Source organism: Porites lutea, chromosome 4 (assembly GCF_958299795.1).
Source record: "Porites lutea chromosome 4, jaPorLute2.1, whole genome shotgun sequence".
Lineage (NCBI taxonomy): Eukaryota > Metazoa > Cnidaria > Anthozoa > Scleractinia > Poritidae > Porites > Porites lutea.
Window position 1 is genome coordinate 40,669,447 of NC_133204.1, and position 25,366 is coordinate 40,694,812.

At 41.7% G+C, this 25,366-nt stretch overlaps 2 protein-coding genes across 2 annotated transcripts in view; one reads left to right on the forward strand and one right to left on the reverse strand.

Moving 5' to 3' along the window:
* Window positions 1-25,366, reverse strand: part of LOC140933586 (ubiquitin carboxyl-terminal hydrolase 47-like) — a 75,988-nt gene that overhangs the window by 21,850 nt on the left and 28,772 nt on the right. Inside the window, exons 14-18 of the mRNA XM_073383191.1 lie at window positions 24,708-24,826; window positions 23,807-23,937; window positions 23,675-23,722; window positions 15,236-15,369; window positions 14,473-14,544 (exon numbers count right to left, since the gene is read on the reverse strand). Coding sequence (XP_073239292.1) covers window positions 14,473-14,544; window positions 15,236-15,369; window positions 23,675-23,722; window positions 23,807-23,937; window positions 24,708-24,826 — 504 coding nt within the window. The remainder of the gene's footprint in view (window positions 1-14,472; window positions 14,545-15,235; window positions 15,370-23,674; window positions 23,723-23,806; window positions 23,938-24,707; window positions 24,827-25,366) is intronic.
* On the forward strand, window positions 17,175-18,269 carry LOC140933052 (uncharacterized). Its single transcript, XM_073382570.1, has one exon. It carries the CDS (start codon window positions 17,175-17,177, stop codon window positions 18,267-18,269), a length of 1,095 nt encoding a protein of 364 aa, XP_073238671.1.

A 25,366-nucleotide genomic window follows, 5' to 3' on the forward strand; every position in this document is an offset into this window, starting at 1 on the left:
AAAACGCAAATTGTTTACTACAAAATTTTCTCAAACGATTTTAAGAAATCACCTCGGCTCCACTACAACAGTTGCAATGAAATTATGTTTCATGCAACGTAAAGGTTAATAGCCTAACATTTATTAACTTCCAAGAAAATTATCAAACCGCCGAAATATATTTCTGCTCATATCATGTTACTCCACTCAATAAAGCAGTATCTAATTATTGTGTAACCTAGCTTATTCCAATTTTATTCCCTAACGCTACTGTTACGCATCTTTACTACATAAAAAATCCGTTTCAATAACTATAATGCTTAGTATGCAGGAAGGATGTATCATGTTGTTCACTTCTTCTTCTTTTTTTGTTTGTTTGTTTTGCCGGAACGAAAAAGGTCTGTTGAACTTTGTAAGCGAGAGAATAATATTTCTACAGCTTGTTTACAGGATTAACAATACTCGGTACAGCTTTAAAAAAATAAGCTGCCTTTCAAACTTCTAAAACCACACTTTATAGGCCGCGTACTTTCGAATTAAAGTCCATATCTAAATATCAATTATTGCTTCACTGGAAGAGCTTTGAAAATATATGATCTTTTATACTCTACCTTGAAGCAGGTGAAACACAACTCATAAATACGTGCGTGGTACCGTTCGCGATAGCCGAATTCGGTCAGAAATGTCTTGAAGTAGCATCCACACTAAAATATGAACCCTTAAACAGCTGCATCACTGTACACAGCGTTTGAATCATGAAGATATTTAATATAATGTTTCTAAACACCTGTGGCCGTAATAAAAGACGGAAAAATTGTGAAGAATCAAGATGGCGGTCTTAAAGTGCCCTTGTTCGACCTTTAGCAAAATCATTTTTTAAGTAGATGCCAAGATCTCATTGGTTCCTAAGCATCAACTCATAGTACCTTCAACCTTATTGGCTCTTGCAACAAACATCCGAACATACAAAGTTACAAAGATACAATGCCACAAAGATACATACGCTCACACCACTGACATATGAGCTATTTTTTCAAAATAGCTCAAAAATGCATTAAACTGAATTTACTTTTTAAGCTTTCTAAGCTGAATTCAAATTTCGCACTGACCCTGGGCTATCTTAACCCAGCTTTGAAAAACCCAGCCCAGGAATTGTTAAAAAGCAAACAGTCGACAACTTGTTACCTGTCATCACTAATTCTATTTATTGGGAATTCCACATGTAAACAATTACTGAACAATTACTATAAAATGAAACTGTTACTTGCAAGTCTTCTCAACTTAGGATATTAAAGACCCAAGACTACCATTTTTTGTGTTGAATGCAGGGACACAATAAATTGTGTTTGAACAGGAACATTGTTAGTGACATTTCGAGTTGCGTTACATTATGTACGTCCTGACAATTATCACGTGTTTCGGTCATGTGACGTTGTTGTTGAACTCGGACTCTTGGATGGAACTTGACTCGAGACTTGTCGAGATTTGTCGAGATAGTTTAGTTTTGTTTGTTAAGACCTTACAGTCTTGGAATAGAAATAACATTTTGGTCCTTCGGAAACCGGATATTCGCATTGGTGTAATAATTGGACAATCGGAACCAGTATTGTGGAATTTGCAAGGGACTCGTTCGAACTTGGAAACATTTGGCGGGAAGTCCATCGAGAATTGAAGCTGGAGGAATTATGGATGGAAAAATAGAAGAGTTAAAGAAAGAAAAAAGAACTCTCAAGACAAGTATTACGAAGCATCTGAACGAATTAGCTGCGGAATTATCGACGAAAACGCCAAACAAGGAAAATGTCACGGCAAAACTGCAGGACATCGACAAGCGACGGGATGAATTGTTGGAGCTGTTGGACTCGCTTCAAACCTTGTACGGAGATAATAAGCATGCATCGCTGGCGGCTTCAACAGGTGATGAAGCGGATAAAATGATAGATCGTGTGGATAACGAGACAAAGGAAGCTCGGCTTTTCTTATCGCGAAGTAACAGCAAGGAAAGCGAAGAAAATAACACAAGCCAGATCGGCACATTTGAGAGCGCACATGGCAAAGATGGTCACGTGGTCGACGCAAACAAACAGCTTGAGCGGATTCGAATCCCAAAGTTTTCGGGCGACAAGAAAGAATATCAGTCGTGGTGGGCAGCGTTTTCCAGTTGTGTGGATGAAACAAATTTGTCGGCTCAGTTTAAAATGTTGCGGCTCGAAAGTTGTTTAGTAGGAGAGGCGGCCGAAACGGTGAAAGGGCTTGGTTACTCGGATCATGCCTATGAAGCAGCTAAGGCAAGGTTGAATCGAAAGTATGGGGGAAACAGGCGACAGGTTCAAGCCCATATCGATGAGCTACGTAAGATGAGGCCAATAAACGCTGATAATCCGAGAGAGCTAGAAAGATTTGCCGACATAGTGGAGAGGACTGTGGTTTCTTTAAAGGAAAATAAGAAGTTTGCTGACCTGGAAGGAGGAACATTGTACGCAATTGTGCTGGAAAAACTTCCTCAAGCTCTACTTAGCCAGTACTATCGATGGATTAAAGAAAAGGGAAGCTTAGAGTCTCTTGAAGAGCTGCGTCGCTGGGTTGCTGAGGAAGCTGAGTACCAGGTACAAGCATCAGAAATTAAGCATGGTTTGTCCAGTGTTGGAAGTGTACGAGGAAAGAGCTCAACTAAGTCTTATTTTGGGACCACAGAAGAGAAACGTGATCGTCCCTGTAAAGTGTGCAACCAAAAACACCCAATTTGGAAATGTGATATGTTCAAGGGAATGGAACATAGAAAGAAGTGGGAGACGGCGAAGAAGCTTGGACTGTGTTACCGTTGCTTGGGGAAAGGGCACCTTGGTGACTCATGTACTTGGAACAGAGAGTGTGGAATTGACGGATGCAAGGACAGACACCATCGGTTACTTCACGAGGAGAAAGTAGCTTCTGGGTCCATGGAGGGGAAGGCTGACACACCCGTGACAGAGGAAACCAAGTCCAGTACGTATGAAACAGTGCAAGAACACGCACAGAGGAGTATTGCCTTGCGTACTGTTCCTGTCATTCTGAAACATGAGGAGAGACGCTTGTGTAGAGTAGAGGACATTTCGTGTCGTATTACATGATGTAAAACTAGGGCTAGGACCTCGTGGTCAAAAAAAAGAGTAAAGTTTGAGTAAACACGGTCGAGACTATTACGACGACTCTTGCCTTGATTTATTACATTGGTGGCAGCGAACTGGGATATAAAGATGGAAGAAGATAGAACTCCAGCAGGAGCCGAAGGCGGGTTACACCGAAACTAGATGAAATGTCCGCAGGCGCCGAAGGAGGGTTACCGAAACTTGAATCGACAGAACCCGTGCTGAAACAACAACAAAAGAAGAAACCACCGAAAGTAGAGCCACACGAAGGGGGCAGTGACCTGCAGCAGCTCGTAAATACCCTGTCTCAAGCTCTAAAGCAGAGTATGGTGGCGTCAAGCGAACAAAGCGAAGTTAGGAGGAACGTAAGAGCTCCACGCGTTTATTTGGTGGGCCAAAATTTCAAAACGTGGCTCTCGCAGTTCATGCAATACGCAAGTCTCGCGCACATCAAACCGGTGGATCGTCGAGCGTATTTGCTTACATTATTGGACCAACCGGCCTACAAAGCTGTTGAGCTGCTCAAGCTCTCGGAATCGCTACCGTTCGAAGAATTTACTGATCAGTTGACTCGAAGATTTGATTCGGGGAAGACGAAAGAAGATTACAAATTGCAGTTGCGGGCACGATGCCAAAAGCCAAATGAAGATTTCGATGGATTTGCGGATAGCTTGATGGAATTGGTCGAAAATGCGTACCCAGAGGTGGCCTATTCGTTTAAAGTGGAACTGGCAAGGGACCAGTTTCTTCAAGGTGTAGCAATTAGTGATGACATTCGTGAGAGAGTTTTTATGAGCCAGCCGAGTTCGCTCGTGGAAGCTGTGCGTGTGGTTCGCCAGTTGGAAAGTGCTCGTGAGGCTTGTCGCGCAGCTCCTGCGGTTGAGAAGAAGAAATCTGTTAATGTGATTGGTGCCTCGGCTGATAGTGAGAAGATTTCATCTGAAATACGCGAGCTCAAGGAATTAGTTCTTGGCATGAATGAGAAAATTCGTGAGCTGGAAATGAAAACGGAAGCAAAAACCGTGACAGCCCCACGGCGCCGAAACGAAGTAGTGTGTTACAATAAATATTGTCGTAAACAGGGTCATTTTGCACATGATTGTCCGACTAATACAACGGGAAACGGAGCTCGGGGCCTGCCAAGGGCCAGACAGTCCCCGTAGGACCGGTACGTGTGGCCCTGTCAGACAGTGATGTCCGTGAGGTAAATTACAATACAACCGCGAATGACAGTGTAATTTCAGCCATATCTGATTCCGGGATCTATATTACTGGACTTGTGAATCATTGTTTAACTTGTGTATTGTTGGACACTGGCGCTACGGTTAGTGTGTTGAGCGAGGACACATGGAAGAAAAGTGGATATGTTTCTAAACTTAAACCAGTGATAGGAACATTAACGACAGCAAATGGCAATGAACTGACTGTCTTAGGAGAAACCCAAGTGAGATTTCGCATAGGAAACATGGATTGCTCCTGGCCTGTCATGATTGCGCAAGGTCTAGCACATGATTGTATTCTTGGTTCAGACTTTTTTCAGCAGTATGGATGTCAAATTCACTATGACACGGGAACCTTTGTGGTAGGAGATGCTGAAATTCCTATTAGATACTGCAAGGTCACACCTAGTGTTTGTAGACTTTATCTGTGTGCTGAAGTAGAAGTAGAGCCGGGGACTGAACAAGTGCTAGGAGCTAGATTGGAAGAGGGATATGAACAAAATACGGGAAGCCCTGGGATCTTGGAGGGCTCAAAGGAACTAAAGGGAAAATCGGAAATTTGCATAGCTCGTTCCCTTGTGGTTCCAAGGGCGGGACAGGCCCTTGTTCGAGTTGCCAACTTCTCGGATAGACCAATCAAGATACGGTCAGATGTTCCTATTGCCGAATATCACCCTATTAGCAGCGTGAATGGTAGTATAATTCCCATTGGAGTTGACTCAGAATCGAAAAGTACCTCTCGGCCACATGCATTCTGTTCGACCATTGACAGCACAGTGGGGAAGAGTGAGCAGACGAAAGGAGAGGGAGAAAAGTGGAGGACAATCTGTGAACAACAAAACCTGGAAGGGCTTTCAGAAGGTCAAAAGGAACAATTCTCGTCTCTGGTGAAAGAGTATGAGGACATTTTTGCTATGAACAGTTCGGATTTAGGGAAATCTGATCTCATGGAACATGAAATTAATACGGGTGATTGTACACCAATTAAGCAACCACCGCGCCGTATTCCCCCTCACCAAAGAGAAATCATTGACCAACAGCTGGATGAGCTCGTAGCTAATGGTAGGGTTGAACAGTCCCAAAGTCCCTGGAGTAGCCCCGTTGTGTTGGCCCGGAAACATGATGGAACTTACCGTATGTGTATTGACTTTCGGAGACTTAACCAGTACACACAAAAAGATGCTATCTCGCTGCCTAGGACTGATGATGTCTTAGAGGCCCTGGGCGGTGCTCAGTGGTTCTCGTGCCTTGATTTGGCCTCTGGATATTGGCAGATGCCACTGAAGGAGGAGGACAAACCCAAAACTGCGTTTTCAACTCATCGTGGACAATTTCAATGGAGGGTTATGCCATTTGGTTTGACAAATGGGCCAGCAAGCTTCACCAGATTGATGAATCTGGCACTCAGTGGACTCACTTGGACACATTGCCTTGTGTACTTAGATGACATTATCATCTGGGGCTCTACATTTGAAGAACATCTTCACCGCCTACGGTTGGTCTTTGACAGAATACAAGCAGCGGGTTTGAAATTAAAGCCAACCAAGTGTCAGTTCCTGAAGAGAGAAGTTACCTTTCTGGGTCATGTTGTTTCCGGTGATGGAATAAGGACGAATCCAGAGAAAGTTAAAGCAGTTGAAACTTGGCCAACACCGCTGGACGTCAAAGAGCTTCACAGCTTCCTCGGTCTGGCTAGTTATTATCGGCGGTTTATTGCCGGATTCTCCATCATTGCGGAGCCACTCTATAAACTGTGTAGGAAGGACACGCCTTTTCATTGGCAACAAGAGCAACAATCTGCCTTTGAAGAGCTCAAACACCGATTAGTCAGTGCACCAGTCCTAGCCTATCCAGATTTTAATGCCGGTGCAGGGTCATTCATACTGGACACAGATGCTAGCCAACATTTGGGAATCGGGGCAGTCTTATCTCAGCTGCAACCTGATGGGACAGAACGAGTAATTGCATACGGGAGTCGCTCTTTGAACGAACATGAAAGAAATTATTGCACTACTCGGTTGGAGATGTTAGCTTTAGTCACCTATGTTGACCATTTCCGTTATTATCTGCTTGGACGGCGGTTCTGCCTACGAACTGACCACCACTCGTTAACCTGGTTGATGTCCTTCAAGGAGCCCCAAGGGCAAGTGGCCCGCTGGCTGGAACGCCTGCAAGAATACGACTATACAATTGAGCACCGGCCGGGGAGACAGCATGGTAATGCAGACGCCTTGTCACGGCGACCAAGGCGTCATCATGGAGAGTGCCCATCGTGTGTTCCGTCAGCCCGACCCCAGGTAGCCGCTGTGGCAGGGTTGCCAACGGTTCATAAGCAGTGTGAGGGGAGGGATATATGGTCGACTGCAGCAGTGGCACAAGCACAAAGAGAAGACCCTGATATTGGCCCGGTGGTAGCGCAGTTGTCACAAGAGTGGAAGAAACCGACGACTGAGGAACTTCAGCCCATGAGTCGAACCACTCGGGCAGTATGGGCACAACTTGACCTGTTGCAGCTGAAGGGAGGAGTGCTCTATCTTCAGTCGCCTACAGACATCTCTCCAACTAAGCAACGGATAGTTTTGCCACAAAGCCTGGTTAGGCCAGCGCTTACTGAAGTTCATGATGGTCCTGCAGGTGCCCATTTGGGGAGAATGAAGACCCTGAAGAAAATGAGTGCGAGATTTTGGAAGCCGGGCTTGACAAAGGACGTGCATCGGTACTGCGATGGTTGCCTTACCTGTGCCAAGTGCAAGTCTAGACCAAAGCCAAGAGCACCTCTGCAGCCATTGGCCACTGGAAATCCCATGCAAAGGATCCACATTGACATGGTTGGACCATTACCTCGGACACGAAGAGGAAATCGCTACATTTTAACCGTGCAGTGCGGTTTCACCAAGTGGGCTGAAGCGTTTGCAATTCCTAACCAACGTGCCACAACTTGTGCAAAGGTGCTTGTGAGGAACTGGATTTGCAGATTCGGTGTGCCCGACAGCATCCACAGTGATCAGGGGCGTAACTTTGAGTCGAAGGTTTTTGAAGAGATGTGCCACTTGCTAGAGATCAACAAAACACGGTCAACTGCTTACCATCCAGAGGGCAACGGGCAAATTGAGAACCTACACAAGACCCTTAAGAGCATGTTGAAAGCTAAAGTTGGAGGTAAACCTCAGAGCTGGGATGAACACCTGGATTATTGCATGATGGCCTACCGGAGTAGCATCCATGCCTCCACAGGGCACACTCCATTTGAACTGATGTTCGGAAGAGAGATGAGGATACCTTTGGACGTGATGATGGGTGGGGTTAAGGACAGTGAGTGCTCGTACACTGAATTTGCTGCTAATCTACAGGAGGATTTAGAAGGTGCATACCGGGATGTACGGGAGAATCTGAAGGTTGCTCAGCGACGCCAGAAAGATGCTTACGACAAGGGAGTGAAGCACACGGTCTATCAACCTGGAGATTTAGTCCTGTGCTACACCCCACAGCTAAGGCCAGGTGAAGCAAGCAAGTTTCACCGACAGTGGGATGGTCCGTTCGAGATCGTATCACAAGTCACCGAAGTTACGTACTGTGTTAGAAAAGTTGCAGGACGTTCTAGGAGGTCCAAGGTAGTCCATTTCAACAACTTGAGGTTGTACCAGAGAAAACAGGAGAAGGCAGGGGGTGAAGTAGTTACTGGTGGTTTGGGCACTGCACCTGCAGTGGAGACTGTTGAAGAAGGACATGCACAGTCGATGCCGGGAGAAGAAGATGGGACAGTTGTTGGGGTAGCAATAAGTGCAGATGAAGAAGAGAGTGAGTTGTTGGAAGGTGATCCTGAACTGTCAAGCCAACAACCCGATACGCCAGAGATTAGTGGTTGTCAGTCGGATGACGTCCAGCCCAGCGGGGCGGAAAGGGATGTTAGAAGTGATCCTTCAGTGGAAGCGCCAGACACTAAGGGCGGTGGCCCCCTTGTAGATACCCTAGATGCTACAAGCAAACCAACTCAATCTGACCCACCTGACCTCAGTGGCGAGGAGGAAGGGAGTGAACATGAAGGTGAAGGACTGGAACCGGAGCCTACTCTCCAGAATCGAAGACCGGTGCGAGTGAAAAGACCCCCAGACCGTTATGGAGAATGGGTTATCAGTAGTCTACAGCAAATTGTAGATCGCGTACAAATGCTGGAGGACAAGCAGACCATGGAAAAAGATCGGATTAAGAAACTGAGACCGAAATTGTTAAAGAAGGCTCGAGCACTAAGAGGATATTGAGACTGTGATTTGTTATGGACAGTTTTTTTTGTATTAGTTTTCTTTCCTTTGCTTGTGAACTGGACTGGTTACTTTGACACTGTTACACTTTCAAGTGTTGTCCGTGAATCCGGAGACTCACCCTTTTAATTAGAGAGGGGATAGTGTAGAGTAGAGGACATTTCGTGTCGTATTACATGATGTAAAACTAGGGCTAGGACCTCGTGGTCAAAAAAAAGAGTAAAGTTTGAGTAAACACGGTCAAGACTATTACGACGACTCTTGCCTTGATTTATTACACTTGCAAGTCAATTGTTTCTTGGACGAAGGCAGTGATACTTCGTATGTTAATGAGGATGTGGTAGAGGAACTGGGGTTGTATGGTAGGAAGGAAAAAGTAATTATCAATGTTGCAAATGGACAGAAGGTCAATTTAATGTCAGCAACCATGGAGATTGGCTTGGAGAGTCTAGATGGTCGGGTGGACACAGTGATTGTGGCGAAAACATCTAATAACATCTGTGGTGGGATGAAACCCACCAACTGGCTGCAAATCAAAGACCAGTGGAAACATTTGAGAGACATTCCTTTTCCTAAGCTTGGAAAAAGGAGTAAAATTGACGTTCTTATTGGTTCAGATTATTACAACCTGCTGTTTCCTATGAAAGAGGTTCGTGGAGGCGACAATGAACCTAGTGCCAGACTGTGTCCATTAGGGTGGACAGCAATTGGTACCATTGGTATATCTGAGGGACTTGGAACAAGTAACACTGGTTACCTGAACACCTACCGCATAAGGCAGTCAGAGTGTAGTGATGGAGATCTGAATTATCTGCTGAAACAGTTTTGGAGCCTTGAGGCTATTGGGATCACACCGCAGGTGGAGCAACCACTTTCCCCTGAAGAGAAACTAGCCTTTGCTAAAGTGAACGAATCAATCAGGTTTGATGGTGAAAGATATGAAGTTGCGGTGCCTTGGAAACATGAAAGACCAGAATTACCGCCAAATCGACAGATGGCAGAGAAACGCCTTCACACAGTTGAGAAGAAGTTCATGCAAGATGAGAAGCTGGCACAGGCTTACCAATCAGTGGTTGATGACTACTTAAGTAAAGGATATATCCGAGAAGTCCCAGAGGATGAGCCAAAACCACCATCAGAATGGTTCCTTCCACATTTCCCTGTGGTAAGGCCAGAGAAGGCCACAACCAAAGTTCGGGTTGTTTTCGATGGCTCAGCTCAGCAAAATGGAAAGAGTTTGAACAGTGAATCACTACCAGGTCCTAAGTTGCAAAGTGACATTGTGGACGTTTTAGTTAAGTTTAGAAAAGAGCCAGTTGCATTGGCTGGTGATGTGAGCCAAATGTATCACCAGATACTTTTTAGACCAGAGGACAGGGCTCTGCACAGATTCTTATACAGGAACTTGGACAGTGGGGATACACCAAAGGTTTATGAGTTTAAGAGGTTTATTTTTGGAGGGTGTTATTGCCCTTTTTGTGTCCAGTTTGCTTGGCAACATCATGCCAGACTTCACAAGGAGACTTACCCATTGGGAGCTAATGCAGTTCTAGAACACTGTTACATGGATGATCTGATGCCATCCGCACCTACGGTGGATGATGCGAAGGATACAAGAAAGCAGCTAACCGAATTAGGAGACTTGGCTGGTTTTCACATCCGCAAATGGATCTCTAATGAACCGGATGTAATTGCTGACATTGTGGAAGAAGATCTTGCTTCCGAGATAGACTTGGAGAAGAGAGAATTGCCAACAACCAAGACCCTGGGTGTCCTGTGGGCCGCCACAGACGACAAATTTTCCTTTAGACACTCATTACAGTTGGATGGATTTGAATTCACCAAGAGGAATGTTTTGAGGCGAACAGCATCAGTTTACGACCCATTAGGCTTCTTATCACCTTATGTAATCAGGTCCAAGTTGTTGATACAAAAGGCTTGGCTGGAGGCACGGGATTGGGATGAACTGTTGCCAAAAAATCATCAGCGAGAATGGACAAAGTGGTTTCGAGAATTGAAAGACCTTGAACTTGTAAAAATCCCAAGGTATTTGAAAGACCCAAGTCCTAAGGTGGAAGAACTGAGTATTCATACATTCAGTGACGCCTCAGAGAACGCATACACAGCTGTAGTTTACGCGCGTCATGTGTATGAGGGTGGCAACATTACTGCTGGAATGATCATGTCAAAGTCTAGGCTTGCACCATTGAAAGCAGTGAGCATCCCCAGATTAGAGCTTTTGGGTGCTCTAGTCGGATTACGATTAACAAGACAAGTTTGCTCTGCACTCAAGATACCTACAAATGGAGTGACATATTGGGTGGACAGTATGAATGTGGGGTACTGGATCCAAGGTCAAAGTAGAGAGTATAAGCCGTTCATAGCCCATCGTGTTGGAGAAATTCATGAGTTCTCTGCTCCTAATCAGTGGCGCTATGTTCCTACGGGTGTAAACCCCGCCGACCTTGGAACAAGAGGCCTGACAGTGGAAGAGTTAGCAAGCGCAGATTTATGGTGGAATGGGCCCGAATTTCTGAAAAAGTCAAGACAAGACTGGCCAGAGTGCAAGTTTGACAAGCCAACGTCAACAGAGAACCTTGAACTTAAAGGAACAAAAGAATCAGGCACAAAGGATGCTACCAGTTACCAAATAATTGGAGAAGGTGAAGAAACGGCTAGTGTCAAAGAGGTGTGGCGATTGGACCCCTCAAGATACTCGAAATGGTATCGAGTCAAAACAAAAGGAGAACTGGAAATTGGGTTGTCTTTAGTTCGCGTGACAGCGTGGGTGCGCCGATTTACAGACAATTGTAGGAAACCAGGGGAGTAAAAAGAGAAGGGTGAACTGAAGCCATTGGAGCTTCAAAACGCTGAGGAATTTATCATTCGGCAGGTTCAGTCTAAGGTGTACTCAGCGGAGATAGAGCCATTGAGAAGGAACAAGGAAATCCTAAGAGGAAGTACATTGGCACGATTTAATCCAGTATTAGTTAATGGCATTTTGAGGTCCAACACCAGACTACGGCATGCGGACGATCTCCCATATGATGTTAAGTGTCCAATCATACTGCCTAAGAGGAATTATGTCACAGGACTGATCGTTAAGTACTACCATGAATCAGAGGGTCATCAAATGGGGCTTAACTATACGATTAATCATGTACGGGAGAAATACTTAGTGGTCCATGTTCGTGAACAAGTGAAACGAGTCATGAGAGAATGTTTTGAGTGTGCGAGACGATTTCGATCAAAGCCAGCTCACCAGCAAATGGCGCCGTTACCGAAGAGTAGACTGCAGCAATCCTCCAGACCTTTCGAGAGCTGTGCAGTAGACTTTGGAGGACCTTTCTTAACTAAGCAAGGACGTGGAAGAGTGCGAGCTAAGCGCTATTTGTGTTTGTTTCTCTGTTTGAAGACCCATTGTTGCCACTTAGAGATGGCGTCGTCTTTGGACACTGATGCATTTCTTAACGCTTTTGTCAGAATGACTGCGCGGAGGGGATGGCCGCAGCAAATGTTAAGTGACAATGGAACGAACTTTGTAAGCGCATCGAGGGAACTGCGAGACCTAGTCTCTGCTATAGACCAAGACAAACTACAACGGATGACCTCCAATAAAGGAGTGAGTTGGAAATGGAATCCACCTGCAGCGCGACATTTTGGTGGAGTCTTTGAATCTATGATCAAGGCAGCAAAGCGAGCTATTTTTGCTGTCCTCGGTGATGCAGAAGTTAATGATGAGGAGTTGGAGACAATCTTCATTGGCGTAGAAAGTCTGCTGAATTCGAGACCTTTAACAGCTGTGAGTGACGACCCTAACGACGACCGCGTCTTGACTCCAAATCACTTTCTGATCGGGCAGATAGGTGGTGATTTTGTACCAGAGAGCGTCGACTCCGAGCCATTTAATCCCAGAAAGCGCTGGAGAAGACTACAAGAGCTCACAAGACATGTCTGGAACCGATGGATGAAAGAATACTTACCGCAGGTTGGATCAAGACAGAAGTGGTACTTTCGTAACGACAATTTGCGGGTTGGAGATGCTGTCGTTGTTATCGATCCCGGAACAGTGAGGAGACAGTGGAATGTTGGGCGTATCGAGCAGACGTACCCTGGCCTTGATGGCCTTGTGCGAGTGGTGGACGTACGGGTTAATGGCAAGACCCTTAAGCGACCAATAACTAGAATCTCCCCGCTAGAGATTCGGGCACCGAACTGTAATCAGATTAATGTGTAACAAGAACACTTCGGAGAACTATGATCTAGAGCTAAAGATGTATTTCAGTTAAAATGTATTCGAATTTCAGCTTCCCTGTAATTCGGGAGGGGAAGAAATGTTAGTGACATTTCGAGTTGCGTTACATTATGTACGTCCTGACAATTATCACGTGTTTCGGTCATGTGACGTTGTTGTTGAACTCGGACTCTTGGATGGAACTTGACTCGAGACTTGTCGAGATAGTTTAGTTTTGTTTTGTTAAGAGCTTACAGTCTTGGAATAGAAATAACAAACATGTATATTTCTATCAAGAAATAGCTGACAATAAAGTTATCTTTTGAAGAATTTGAATTAACAGGAAATCATGTATAACATTCAATAGAATATGGTGACCATTTTGGAACTAAACCGAAGTGAACATGAACGTTCTGAATTGGAAAAAAGGATTTTTGCACTTAGGTTGATAACATTTGGTGGAGCTTCAAATAGCCTCAAGTGAAACTTTCATGAGCTAAAAACTGTTTGTGGAGCCTTTTGAACAGCTCAAAGTACAGAATATGATATCCAACATTTAATGCCAATCAGGTTGAAGGGAAATTCAAAACTTATGGTAATTCATTGAGTCTGCTGGGGGCCCACAACAAGGATCTTGGCACTGCTTTGCAGATGTTACTAGTTGGGGTTAGAACACATTTGCAAAAGAAGCTACTGAAGACAGACACCCTCGAGAAACAGAGAATATCGTTCTAGCTGGAGCTGTCCCAAGGTTGTGCTCTAAGAAAAACTGAAGGGAGACCAATACTCTGAAACTGTGATATTCAGGGCGCTTAGCAAAAAACTAAGATTTGTAAACTGTTTAAGCACCAAAAGTAAGGCACCAGGGGTCACCAGGTGCTGCTAGAGCTCAGCCCTGTGGAGACTAACAGGAATGATCCTACTGTAATCAAGGAGCCACCAGGTGCCACTAGAGCACAGCCCCTGTGGAGACTAACAGGAATGACCCTACTGTCATCAGGGGCCACCAGGTGCTACTACAGCACTGCCCCTGTGGAGACCAACAGGAATGGCCCTACTCATCTCTAGGATTCATTAACAGAAGGGCGGTAGCTTATGGGAGCTTGTGAAAATTCACACTAAAATATTGTACTAACAAAAGAACAATACAGTGTGACCATCGTTATTATTGTTTACCTGTTTCTTTCATCGTCTTATTATACAATTCATTCACAGGAGAATAAAAACCAAACATTTTCCTCTTAATATTAAATTTGTGTCTGCTCACAGAAATATAAAAATGTAGTGTCTATTGTATGGGAGTTCAAACAAGTTTTTTTTAAAGGTTGACCGAGAGCACTCTGCTTATGGGAGCATCTGTTAGACAGCATTGATTGTATTTGCATTGCTGTTTTAAGTTTCCTTGGGAAAATTGTTATTAATAACTTTTGCTGATGACTGGGCACTGCTTTATCAACAAAGTAACTCCTGGAGATGGATCACGAAAACTAAACATAGAATACATGTATTGCTGCCTTGCTGGGTAGATGATGCCATTTAACTTTTAGGGGCCCAACCCAAGGATGAATCACAGAAAGAAACTTCAAAAAGTTAGAAAAAATCACGAGATTTAGACTGACCAAACTACACTGCTTTAAAACAGAGAGACTCACTTGGTATTTTCTTTTTTCATGATTTCCTTTTTCTTTTCTTCGGATATTTTCATTAGATGTTCTGTTTTATCTCTGCAAAAATGAGAGGTAAATTCTAGATTCCAGTAACACATAGTAGATTATAATGGTCGATAACCATGTCTTGTTTTTCCACCTGTCTCATATGCACACGAAAAGGACAAAAAATTACAGCAGAGCTTATAGCAAACTGAAAAAAAAAAATGCAAACGTTGCCTCCAAACAACAGACTACCACAAAATACTGGGCTGGTGTTTTATTTATAACTTTCCATCATCGTTTAGCTCTTTTCTATCATTGTGGCAAATAATAAGGCTGCTACAGTTTCTGTTGGTGCTGTAATCCACCAATGAGAACATGCAGGACCTATAATGATGATGACAATGATAATGACAGTGTGAAGTTGGGTAAATTTTTAAAATGTGGGGGGATAAAAATGGTCTAATGAATGTGCAACCTTAAAATTGGAGGATCACCATTTTCATTTCCACAAGAGACCCCTCTCTTAGATCTTTAGTAAAAGTGTTCAGGTTATTCACAGTGAGGTTGATTAACCACATTCTAAAAGGAATGCATGAAAACATTAATTTTTGCACTGTTTGCACGCCATCAGAATTCCGGAGCAAGTGGAAAGCTACCTCTGACTTGTTTGTCTGTTGGGCAACGTTAGTGAATGCTACAATGCAATAGGTGCCCCCAAAAGCAATTTCAGGTGGAGTCTGTTATGTTGGCAATCTTTGCACACCTGTAAAATACCACTGCTCCATCGTCATTGATAAATAAAGGACTAGACCCAAGAGATGTCACATCAGCTGTCCAACCAAAATCATTTCCATGAATTTCAAGGACTGGTGCATCACAAGGGAACTGTCCACGGCCCTGGAAACCAGAAATTAGTGACATAGGCAAGTTAAACGTGCATGAGCTATTTTGAATGCTTCAGTGTAAGTTTAATGCTTCAGTGTAACCTTACCAAGAGTGATGAATCTACCTTTTTCGTCCTAAATGTAGACTAGGTTTTTGTGCGAAATTGGGTATTGCCGTATATAAATGAAAACGCGAAACGCTCAGATGCGTTGACCTTCATGCAATATATTCACTTTCCCCTGCCTTTCCCTGTTACATTTGGTGCAAGTTAAACAGATTGTTAAAGTACTAAAATAAATATCTACTCACCAAACGTTGATTAGAAGGAAAACTCTAAGCTTTCCTCGGAGTTTCTTAAGCCAAAATGTGACTCATCGAATTTGAGTAGTTAAGAAATACCAGGATTCTTATCATTGTGGTAGATGGTTGCATCATCAGAATTCACGAGGTTTTCACGTGCGATTCTACTCAGTGAAACAGTCCTTAATTCCAACAACTTATTTCTTCATGTTTTAAAAGCTATTGCATCTTAAAAGACAAGAGCCTTTTTTAAGGCATTGGTTACAAAACGAAACAGGTCTTCATACGTTCAAGCTACTATTATTATTGTGAAAAGCCAATCTGCATGAGAAGAACAGTCACACAACTGGCACGTGAAAGTGTTGGACTTTGCCCCCTTTCGTTGTTCGTACGTGAGGGAATTCGAGTTATCACACGGTAATTTAGTAAACAGAATTATAAAAATAACTCATGCACACAATTTGCACGTGAAGATGTTGGTCTTTGGCCCTTTTACAATTCATACGTAAAAAAACGCAAATTGTTTACTACAAAATTTTCACAACGATTTTAAGAAATCACCTCGGCTTCATTACAACATCTGCAATTAAATTATGTTTCATGCCATGTCAAGGTTGATAGCCTAACATTTATTAACTTCCAAGAAAATTATCAAACTGCTGAAATATATTTCTTCTCATATCATGTTACTCCACTCAACCAAACAGTATCTAATTATTGTGTCAACTAGCTTCTTCCAATTGTATTCCCTAACGCTATTGTTTCTACTTAAGTTACTCATCTTTACTAAAATTAATAAAATACGTTTCAATAACTATAATGCTTAGTATGCAGGAAGGATGTATCATGTTGTTCACTTATTATTTTTTTTGTTTTGCTGGAACGAAAAAAAAAGTCTGTTGAACTTTGTAAGCGAGAGAATAATGTTTTTAAAGCTTGTTTACAGAATAGCCCATTTTACAGTTACAGTTGGAAACAGCTGCATCACTGTTCACAGCGTTTGAATCATGAAGATATTATATGTAATGCTTCCAAACACCTGTACCCGTAATAAAAGACGAAAAAATTGTGAAGGATCAAGATGGCGGTCTCAAAACAGTGCCCTTGTTCGACCTTTACCAATGCCATGTTTAAATAGATGCCAAGATCTCATTAGTTCCTAAGCATCAACTCATAGTACCTTCAACCTTAAGGACAAGTAATACGGGCAACATTTTCGCACAACTTGTCGCGCAACATTGTTGCGTTGCAAGTTGAAAAGCGTTGTTGCCCGTATTACCACCTTCGCTCTTAACTTGTCACGCAACAAATTTCGATGTTGCAAGTTGTGGCAACATGTTGCGCAAAGTTGACTTGAGTTCTACTTTTTGCAACAAACTTTCAATTTTATTATTTGCGTCACAACTTGCTACGCTTCACAACACCTGTGATTGGTCAATTTTCCCGCACCAAAAACGCGGGAAAGATGGTGAGTAAGCGCGCTCTTCACCTTGGGCATATTTGGGCAGGAAGTAAACATGGCCGAGGTTGTGGAGGTTGAGAATGTTGAAACCCAAGATTGTGAATTTATTAGTGATAAAATGTCAGAGGCCCAAAGAAAAGATTTGTGCAAAGAACTTGAAAAGCACCCGTGTCTGTGGGAAACTTGTGCACCAGAGTATAAAAACAAGCCACGAAGGTCAAGAGCTCTGCATGAGTTATGCCAAAAATTTAATATTTCACCAAGCTGTCTCAAAAAACAACTACATAGCCTTAGAACGGCATTGACAAGGGAGGTAAAGAAAGAAACCACAAGAGGTCAACAGTCGAGGTGGAAATTTTACACCGCTTTATCGTATATGAAAGATGACGTTGTCCGTTCTCTTAAAGCGAAGGAAGAAACTGAGTGGACTGAAGAAGAAACGGAGCAATTGATCGAGTTTTACAAGCAAAACGACCAGCTATGGAATCATCACCTTACTTCATATAGGGACAGAAACTTGAGAGACTTAAATTTCAAGAAGCTGTGTGAAATTCTACCGAACAGAAGCCAGGATGATGTTAAAAAACAGTGGAGTTCGTTAAAAACAATTTTCTACCGGGAATTAAAAATACAAGAAGACACCAAGGTGAGTGGAGCGGGTACCGACACGGCATACTTTTCCCAATGGAGATATTTCAAAGCAATGATGTTCATAAAAGGGAGCGACGATGTAGACCCTGCCGTTACTACCCTTGCAACTGCTGATGAAAAAGAAAACGAGAGACCAGCCAAGAAAACAAAGGCAGATAAATCGAGAGAAATGGACGAAATAAAACTGGATTTTTTCAAGGAAGCCGTGAAATGCCTTCAAAGTCCAGCAGCAGCAAGTCAGGAAAACAATGATTCAATCAGCTTGTTTGTGAAGTCACTGGAGTCTCAGTTACGACGGTTTTCTGGTCGACAACTTGCTATAGCAAAGAAAAGGATTAACGATGTCATTTTTGATTTGGAAATGGAATGCTACGTTCCTCAAGGTACACTTGCTCCTACAAGTACATGTAGCTCGCTGTCTACAGGCCTCAATGCTTTCAACCCACAAGCTCCAGTAACTAGTTTGAACTCTGACAATTTTAACTGGTCTTTTCAGTAAACGCTTTGTAGTCCGATTTGCATGAAATGGCGCCAATATTTTGTTTATAATGCATACACTTCCCGAGCCTCACATTCGTGTGAAAAGTCGTCTCTAAAACTTTAGCGTTAAAATAATCATGAACTCAAGGGCAAACGAAGGATGTGCCGGTATATTTCAGAAAGTATTAACGCCACGGGGTAGTTTTTAAACGTGTTACTGTTATGTTGTAATATCACTCAAAACTACTCCGGCAGGTTAAATTTCAAATAAGCCAACAACAAACTGGACGATGAATTTGTTGTAAATAAGGACTTAACTTAAATGACTTCCAGATTTCTCATGCAAGTCCTGTCAAATCAGGGAAAACTTTATTCATTCTTAGTGTAGCAAGACAGGATCATACCCACATTTTTATCGGTACCATATGTACATAATTTTTCTAATAACAATAATTTAACTTCTTCTCCTTCTTTGTCGCAAAAAAGAGATACATGCACTACTTGAGTACTTCAAGAAGTCTTGATATGATTCTTGTTATAAAATTACTTTGCAAATACAATTTTTAAGTATACTTGACAATATGTTCAAGCATAATTCGATTCAGTTGAGAATCATTATAACTGCATGTATTTTGAGGTAATATAAGATTATTTATGAGGCAATTAAGAATTACCTGTTATACGAGGAGTTTCAAAAAGCCTCACTTTCTTCACACAAATAAATTAATAAAAATTAATGAATAAAGCTTTTGTACACGTATTTTTTTTTTGTTTTTCAGGATCCTTTGGAATTGCTCTTTTAGGTGTTTTTCAATTAAGTTTTTTACACAAAAGAGATTGTGTCACATTCTGGTTGTATGGCTCAGGGTGCAAAGAAAGTCATTTTGAAAGGTTGCCATCATTAGGGACCAGGGATTTCCCCCAGCCACTATGAATAATGATGATCCCTAGCTACTTTCATAGGAAAATAGAGTGAAAATAGAACCATAAAAAATCAATAACTGTTTGATTCCCAGCCTACACCGTCTATTTCAAACTTTTGTGACAACCCTGAATAATATTATTTTAACATTAAAATGTCTGATCCTGGAATAAATTTGCAGTTCATGTTTTGCCACATATTCAGCTGTGACTTGTGTTTTAAACCTTACAAAACATTTCACTGCTCACACATTCAAGACCAGAATAGACAAAATTATATACATATTTCATCCTCCACATTATTTTCTCTGCTGCTGTTTGTTAACCAATAATCTTGCTTGGGTTCTGTAAATTGAAAAAGTACAGTCACATATTTATTATTTTTCAAATCTTGTAAAACATGCAGCATATATTTGGAGGATAAGGCAGTAACATTTATAGAAATGTAAGGCAACAAGACAGTCAACCCCACAATACAACACTTAATTGTGTTGTGAGGAATGAATAAAGTAAAATCTACAGCTATAAAAAGTTTGCTGATGCTTCGAGGGCTAGTCCTTTGTAATATGTGTCACGTATTGCTTACATGAAGTGTATTTTGTATCATCTTGTATCATCTTACATTCTGAACATCTCATATAAGCGAAGTCTTGTGTAAACATGTGGAAGTTTTTGTAACTAAAGCATAAGCTTCGAGCCGAGTGTCGCCGTTGTTAGAGTTCTTACTGAGTGTTATCCCTCTAAACGTTACAATATTATTATATGGATTTGCTTCACATAACGAATAGGGCTTAACCACCCAGACTTTCATTAATAAAAGTTGTCTATCAACTCAAATGGTAAAATGGCTAAATGTATATATTTCACCCCTCCCACCAATGCAGCAACACTGTTTGTAAAACAAACTTCCTTTTATTCCTTGCGTGACGGTATATACTTTATAAATGACCAGCTTTTGAAAAACGTTTAGTGAATTTAATGTTACTTTATATAAGAATATATAACTTATCATTTTATGGAAAGTGATAATGTGGACAATTTCTTGTTAAATGCTGACAAAAAAAGGTTGTTATGATTAACCCGTATTATGAAGACACACATGAAAGTGCACAGATCATTATAAAAATAGCCTTAATTTAACAGATGGACAATAAAATTTGGTCCTCCATAGTGTGTACAGCTAAATATTTAACTAGAAGTATATACGTCAACAGCAATAGAATACAAACATGCAGTCAGTCACACTCCACAAAGTTCCCACTGCCATGGTACTGCACCCTCAGAGTTAAAATAAGTCATGTACTCCTCCCTAATAGCCCTCGCTTCATTCGAGAAGTTGTTGCTACAGTGCGGATGGTAGTCCAGCCACGAAGTTTGCTGATCACTCAACCTCCAAGGTGCTGGAACAATATTTCCTTGACCATCCTCCACATCTGTCAATCCATCCACCCTGAAGACAGCAATTAATGCGTACAAAGTAGGCATATAATACTAAAGAAGTCCTGATTTTTAATGAAAATATCAGTGAATACGTAATAGTGGTTTACAATGAAGAATGGTATTGCAGTGTAAAACACCGTAAATCCTCTATTAAGCGTTAAGCCCCTCCCTCCCTTCACCTTCCTGTACTTAGCTTTTCCACTTTGTATTCTAGTTGTTGATAGAGAACTGATACTACTGTCTTTGCTGATTAAAATAAGTCGCCCCTTTCAAATAAGCCCCCCCTTCAAATGTGTTTGAAATAAATAAGCCTCCAGGGGGCTTAATAGAGGATTTACAGTAATGGAAAAATGATCAGAAGGCTAGGATGTGCAACTCATAAGACGATTATGATTAAATATGATAAACTACATGTTTCAGCAAACAACTGTATATAAACACTAGAGAACATTTCCTGTTGGCAATATTTTTAACTAGGTTTTTGTCACTTTATAAAAACTAAAATAAGTTGTAGATGAAATGTAAACTACATTTTGTAAAACAATTATTTTGTCCCTTGTCAAAAGGAAACTTATTTTGTTTGGCCTGATTCCCATCTGTTAACATACATGTCACGTGATAATCCACTCTTTATTTGCGAAGGGCACAAGGTAAATCTCACAGGTTCCCTAAATAAAGATTTTCTATAAACCTGCATTATTATTTTTTTTTAAGACAGATCACCTAAAGTTTATACATAGCTGGCCAGCACACAACTGTCCCCAAAAAGATTTCTTAAAATATTATGCCGGTATCAATGTTTAGATGGAGAGTGAGGGCACAGGCATAGATAGGGCATTTGAAGACTTGCTTTGTCCCCTTTCTGGGATATTTGATCACAAATTTTGCCCCAAACGGCATTTTTGTTAATCCCAGAAAGGGATAATTTATCACATATGAACTAATTTCCAGTCCTAAGGGTGACAGGAATTTGACAAAGAAAATGCACAAAAGTTCAAATGCTGCATCTATACCCGTACCCCCCCTCCCCCCTACCATCCAAACATTGATCCCAGCATTAACAAAATTTGACTCATGATCAATTGGGCAGCATGACATCCAAACAGAAAGGAAAAGCCTTAGAGGCCAAATGTTGCCATTACTTGTGTTTTTTTCCTTCTCATCCTTTCTTTCTCCTTGCTCTTTCTATTTTCCATTTTCCTTTTATGCTAGAGTTACATTGTATTTGGTAAAAGGGTGGGTGGACTCAACTTTGAGCTCACCAGTCTCTGTTTCCAAAATACACACAGTTGGCCAAAACACAAAAACTTCAAAATACCTATTTTTCCTTGCTAGAAATCGCTGTAATAGATAATTTACAATATCTTACCTTAAAAAGTTGTGTAGTACCAATGCTACCATAATCAAGACAATGACCTTGTCGGGAGGTAAGAGAATGGGGGCTCTAAATACCCTCCACCTATTTCCAATGATTCCAAGACCGTTTTCCGATATCCTTCGCATACGAGACAGTCGATAATTGAAAACGCGCTGGGCTCTTGACAACCCTGACAGTGGAAATGGCTTCATTAAGTACCTTGTTAGGGCAAAGGCATCATCTCCTGTCAGAACGTAAGGGACTGGCATTGACCTTCCAGGCAGGGGTTTTGGTTTGGGCAGATTCAGTGGATTGTCCGCTGAGCTTAATGCCATTTTTAGGTCACAATTTTGCCATATGGCAGAGTCTGGCGAACGGCCATTCGTTCCCGCACTCGCCCAAACGCACTGGTAATCAGGCCCAAAGACAGCGAGGAGGACAATGCTATTGTTTCCTTTGTAATCGTAAAAATGGGAGCCCGAGTTGGGTGGTTGCTGAATGATCACCCGTTTCCCGTCAATTGCACCAATGCCATGAGGAAAATTCCACCTGGACTCGAATTTGTCGGCCAATATCTGCCACTCTCTTTCCGTGCTCGGAACTTTTAGAAATTCGGGCGCCAATACTTGATAAAGGGCACGACTTGTTTCATAGACGATTGACGAAATCGATTGTCGCGAAATGCGGAACGAGTACTCAAGTGAGTGAAAGCTTTCTCCAGTTGCTAAATAGCGTAATGTAACAGCGAGGCGTTCGTCTGGCTTTATGGTACTTCGTACGGAATTGATTGGCGAAGGCTGCTGTTTTTTCTCGATGAGAGGCGATACTTTCTCCACCAGAAAACAAAACTGCTGTTTCGTCATGCGAAAAAATTCTTTGTACGCAACACGATCTCCTGTTTCCAGTTCCTTTACCAGCTGGTGGTAAATCCCTCTCTCCTCTCGCAAAGCAATCCAGTCCCTCATATAAACTTTTCGGCTTCTCTTACGGGGTTGCTGGGCCTCTTCCTCAAGTAAAAAACTTAACCCAAGGGCGGCTATCGCTCGCTTTCTACGAAAGCCCAGCGCGTCCGCCATTTTGTTTGCTGACACAAAAACACGCTGTCGACCAATCACAACGCAAGATTTTCTCCATTAGCTACAACTTGCAACATCGAAATTTGTTGCGTGACAAGTTGAGAGCGAAGGTGGTAATACGGGCAACAACGCTTTTCAACTTGCAACGCAACAATGTTGCGCGACAAGTTGTGCGAAAATGTTGCCCATATTACTTGACCTTTATTGGCTCTTGCAACAAACATCCCAACATACAAAGCCACAAAGATACATACGCTCACACCACTGACATATGAGCTATTATTTCAAAATAGCTCAATAACTGAATGACTATGAATTATAACTGGATGCAGAGGAAATCTGAATTCAAACCTCAGGTTTATTGCAACACTGACTTCCTTTCTGCAGTCAAACAGTGATAATTTTTAATATCAACAGTAATTTTTCCATTGACTACATATATGGGGACCTGGACCCAAGTTTGCATCATTTAATAAAAATTAACACAAATCTTGACTGAGTTATAATTCAACACATCATATATAATATAGCTAGATGGTGAATTTTAAGCTCTGTAAATGAATGTGCAAGATGTGGTAATCAGTACAACACGAACATGGAACAAAGACAAAGTGTTTGCCTAGTTCATACCTTGCAAAACTCTAAATTTTCCACTGGAATGCCACTAAGAGTACTCATCTGACAAAAGTAAAGATTTCATTAGTCATAAAATAAAAGAAAGTGTTATTAATAAATCATTAATCCAATAAAGAGTATTGTTACCGCTTCCTTTAAATATTCAACCAAGCTCTCCTCTAAAACAACTTCTTTTGGAGGGTCAATTGTTAATGTCGAAGGATGCCAATGTCTAACATACAATGACAGTTGATCAGCTGAGGTCATTCTTTCAGGACCTGATGGTTAGAATGTAGTAACTGGCAGTTAATATGCACATCATAGCCCAGGTCTCACCACTGCATGCTAGCGAGGAAAGCTGAAACATAAATTGTAAGCAACAGGGAAGCTGCATCTATATGTCTATCTATTTCGGGTGCACCCGTGCTGATTTTATAAATCTGTCCCACCCCTGTCTGTTGGCCATGACAGATGCAAGATCCTGCCTCGAAAGACTGGTGTCACTCGTTAGGTTGGTCAATAAACATTGTTGGTTGTTGCTGGGTGCCCCCTTTGAGTGTCTGCCATGTTTTGGTTCCCAAAGAAGTAGTTGGGAAACAGTCTCATTCTTGCTTCTCCAACAGTGGCCACTAAACTGCAGCCAGCGTATCTGCAGACTTGCTGAAATTGGAGACAGGATTCTTATGCAGAAGCTGCATAAGAATATGAACATCTTTTGTTCTCCTTAGTTGTCTTAATATGCTTATGACATTTTTCCCAGTAAGGAATGGACATGTTAAAAAAAGCATCACCACAAGCACTTTAAGTAACAAAGAAATACCCTCATCAAGAAACCGCTCTTTCCCATTGACAAATTAGATTTATTCCTTGGTGCCAACATTACTCTACCCTAGGGGAATTATATGATTCTGAATCTGCTGCCTTATAATTATCAAGCTTATATTGTAAATACAAACATTCTTGTGCTAATACCAGCATGAATTAAGAAAATGAAGTACACTACAAGTGTTTACAGTGATCTGATAACGTGATGAAGAGATTGACAGACCTTCTAGTATTTCCAGAAACACTTGAAAGCTTGCATATACTTGGATGTTTTCTTCAAATACTTGGCTGTCAACATAGACTCTTCCAGGATTTTTCCAGTTTTTTCTTCTCATTCTGAGACTAAAATTCATAAATCATAAAGACTTACATTAAACGAGACTTTCTTATGAAAGAAATTCTCAACAGTGTACCAAACACCATGAAAATTAGAACCTACAAATATATCAGAAAGGCCCAAGGGACTAGCAAAATTTGTTTGCTATAAAGAGGTTTGTTATATTGAGGTTCTTTTTCACATACTGTGCTATTTCTGGGGCGAAAAATACATTTAGGGGTATTAAATGGTCCATTAAAATTTTTAACTGCTCGCAAAATTTAAATGAGTGCTCGCTTGCTCGTGCTCCCAAAGTTTTTGCAGTTGCTTGCATGCTCGCTTTCTTGTCAGTATTGCTTGAAATTTTGTAAATCCTTCTTCGGATTAAAGTAAATGCAATTCTGTATGGAGCTTAATTCCTATAAATATGGCTATCACGTTCAGTGGAAATGCACGCGATAAATACCAATGATAAATGATAAATTAGCTAATCTACAATCATGGACAAAAGTCTTGGGACACTTGCGTTTCAGGGACATTTTCCAATTCACACAGGTCCAACCCCT

Excerpts from the sequence above, each read along its gene's own strand:
- LOC140933052 (XM_073382570.1), top strand. The coding sequence starts at position 17,175 with ATGGCCGAGGTTGTGGAGGTTGAGAATGTTGAAACCCAAGATTGTGAA.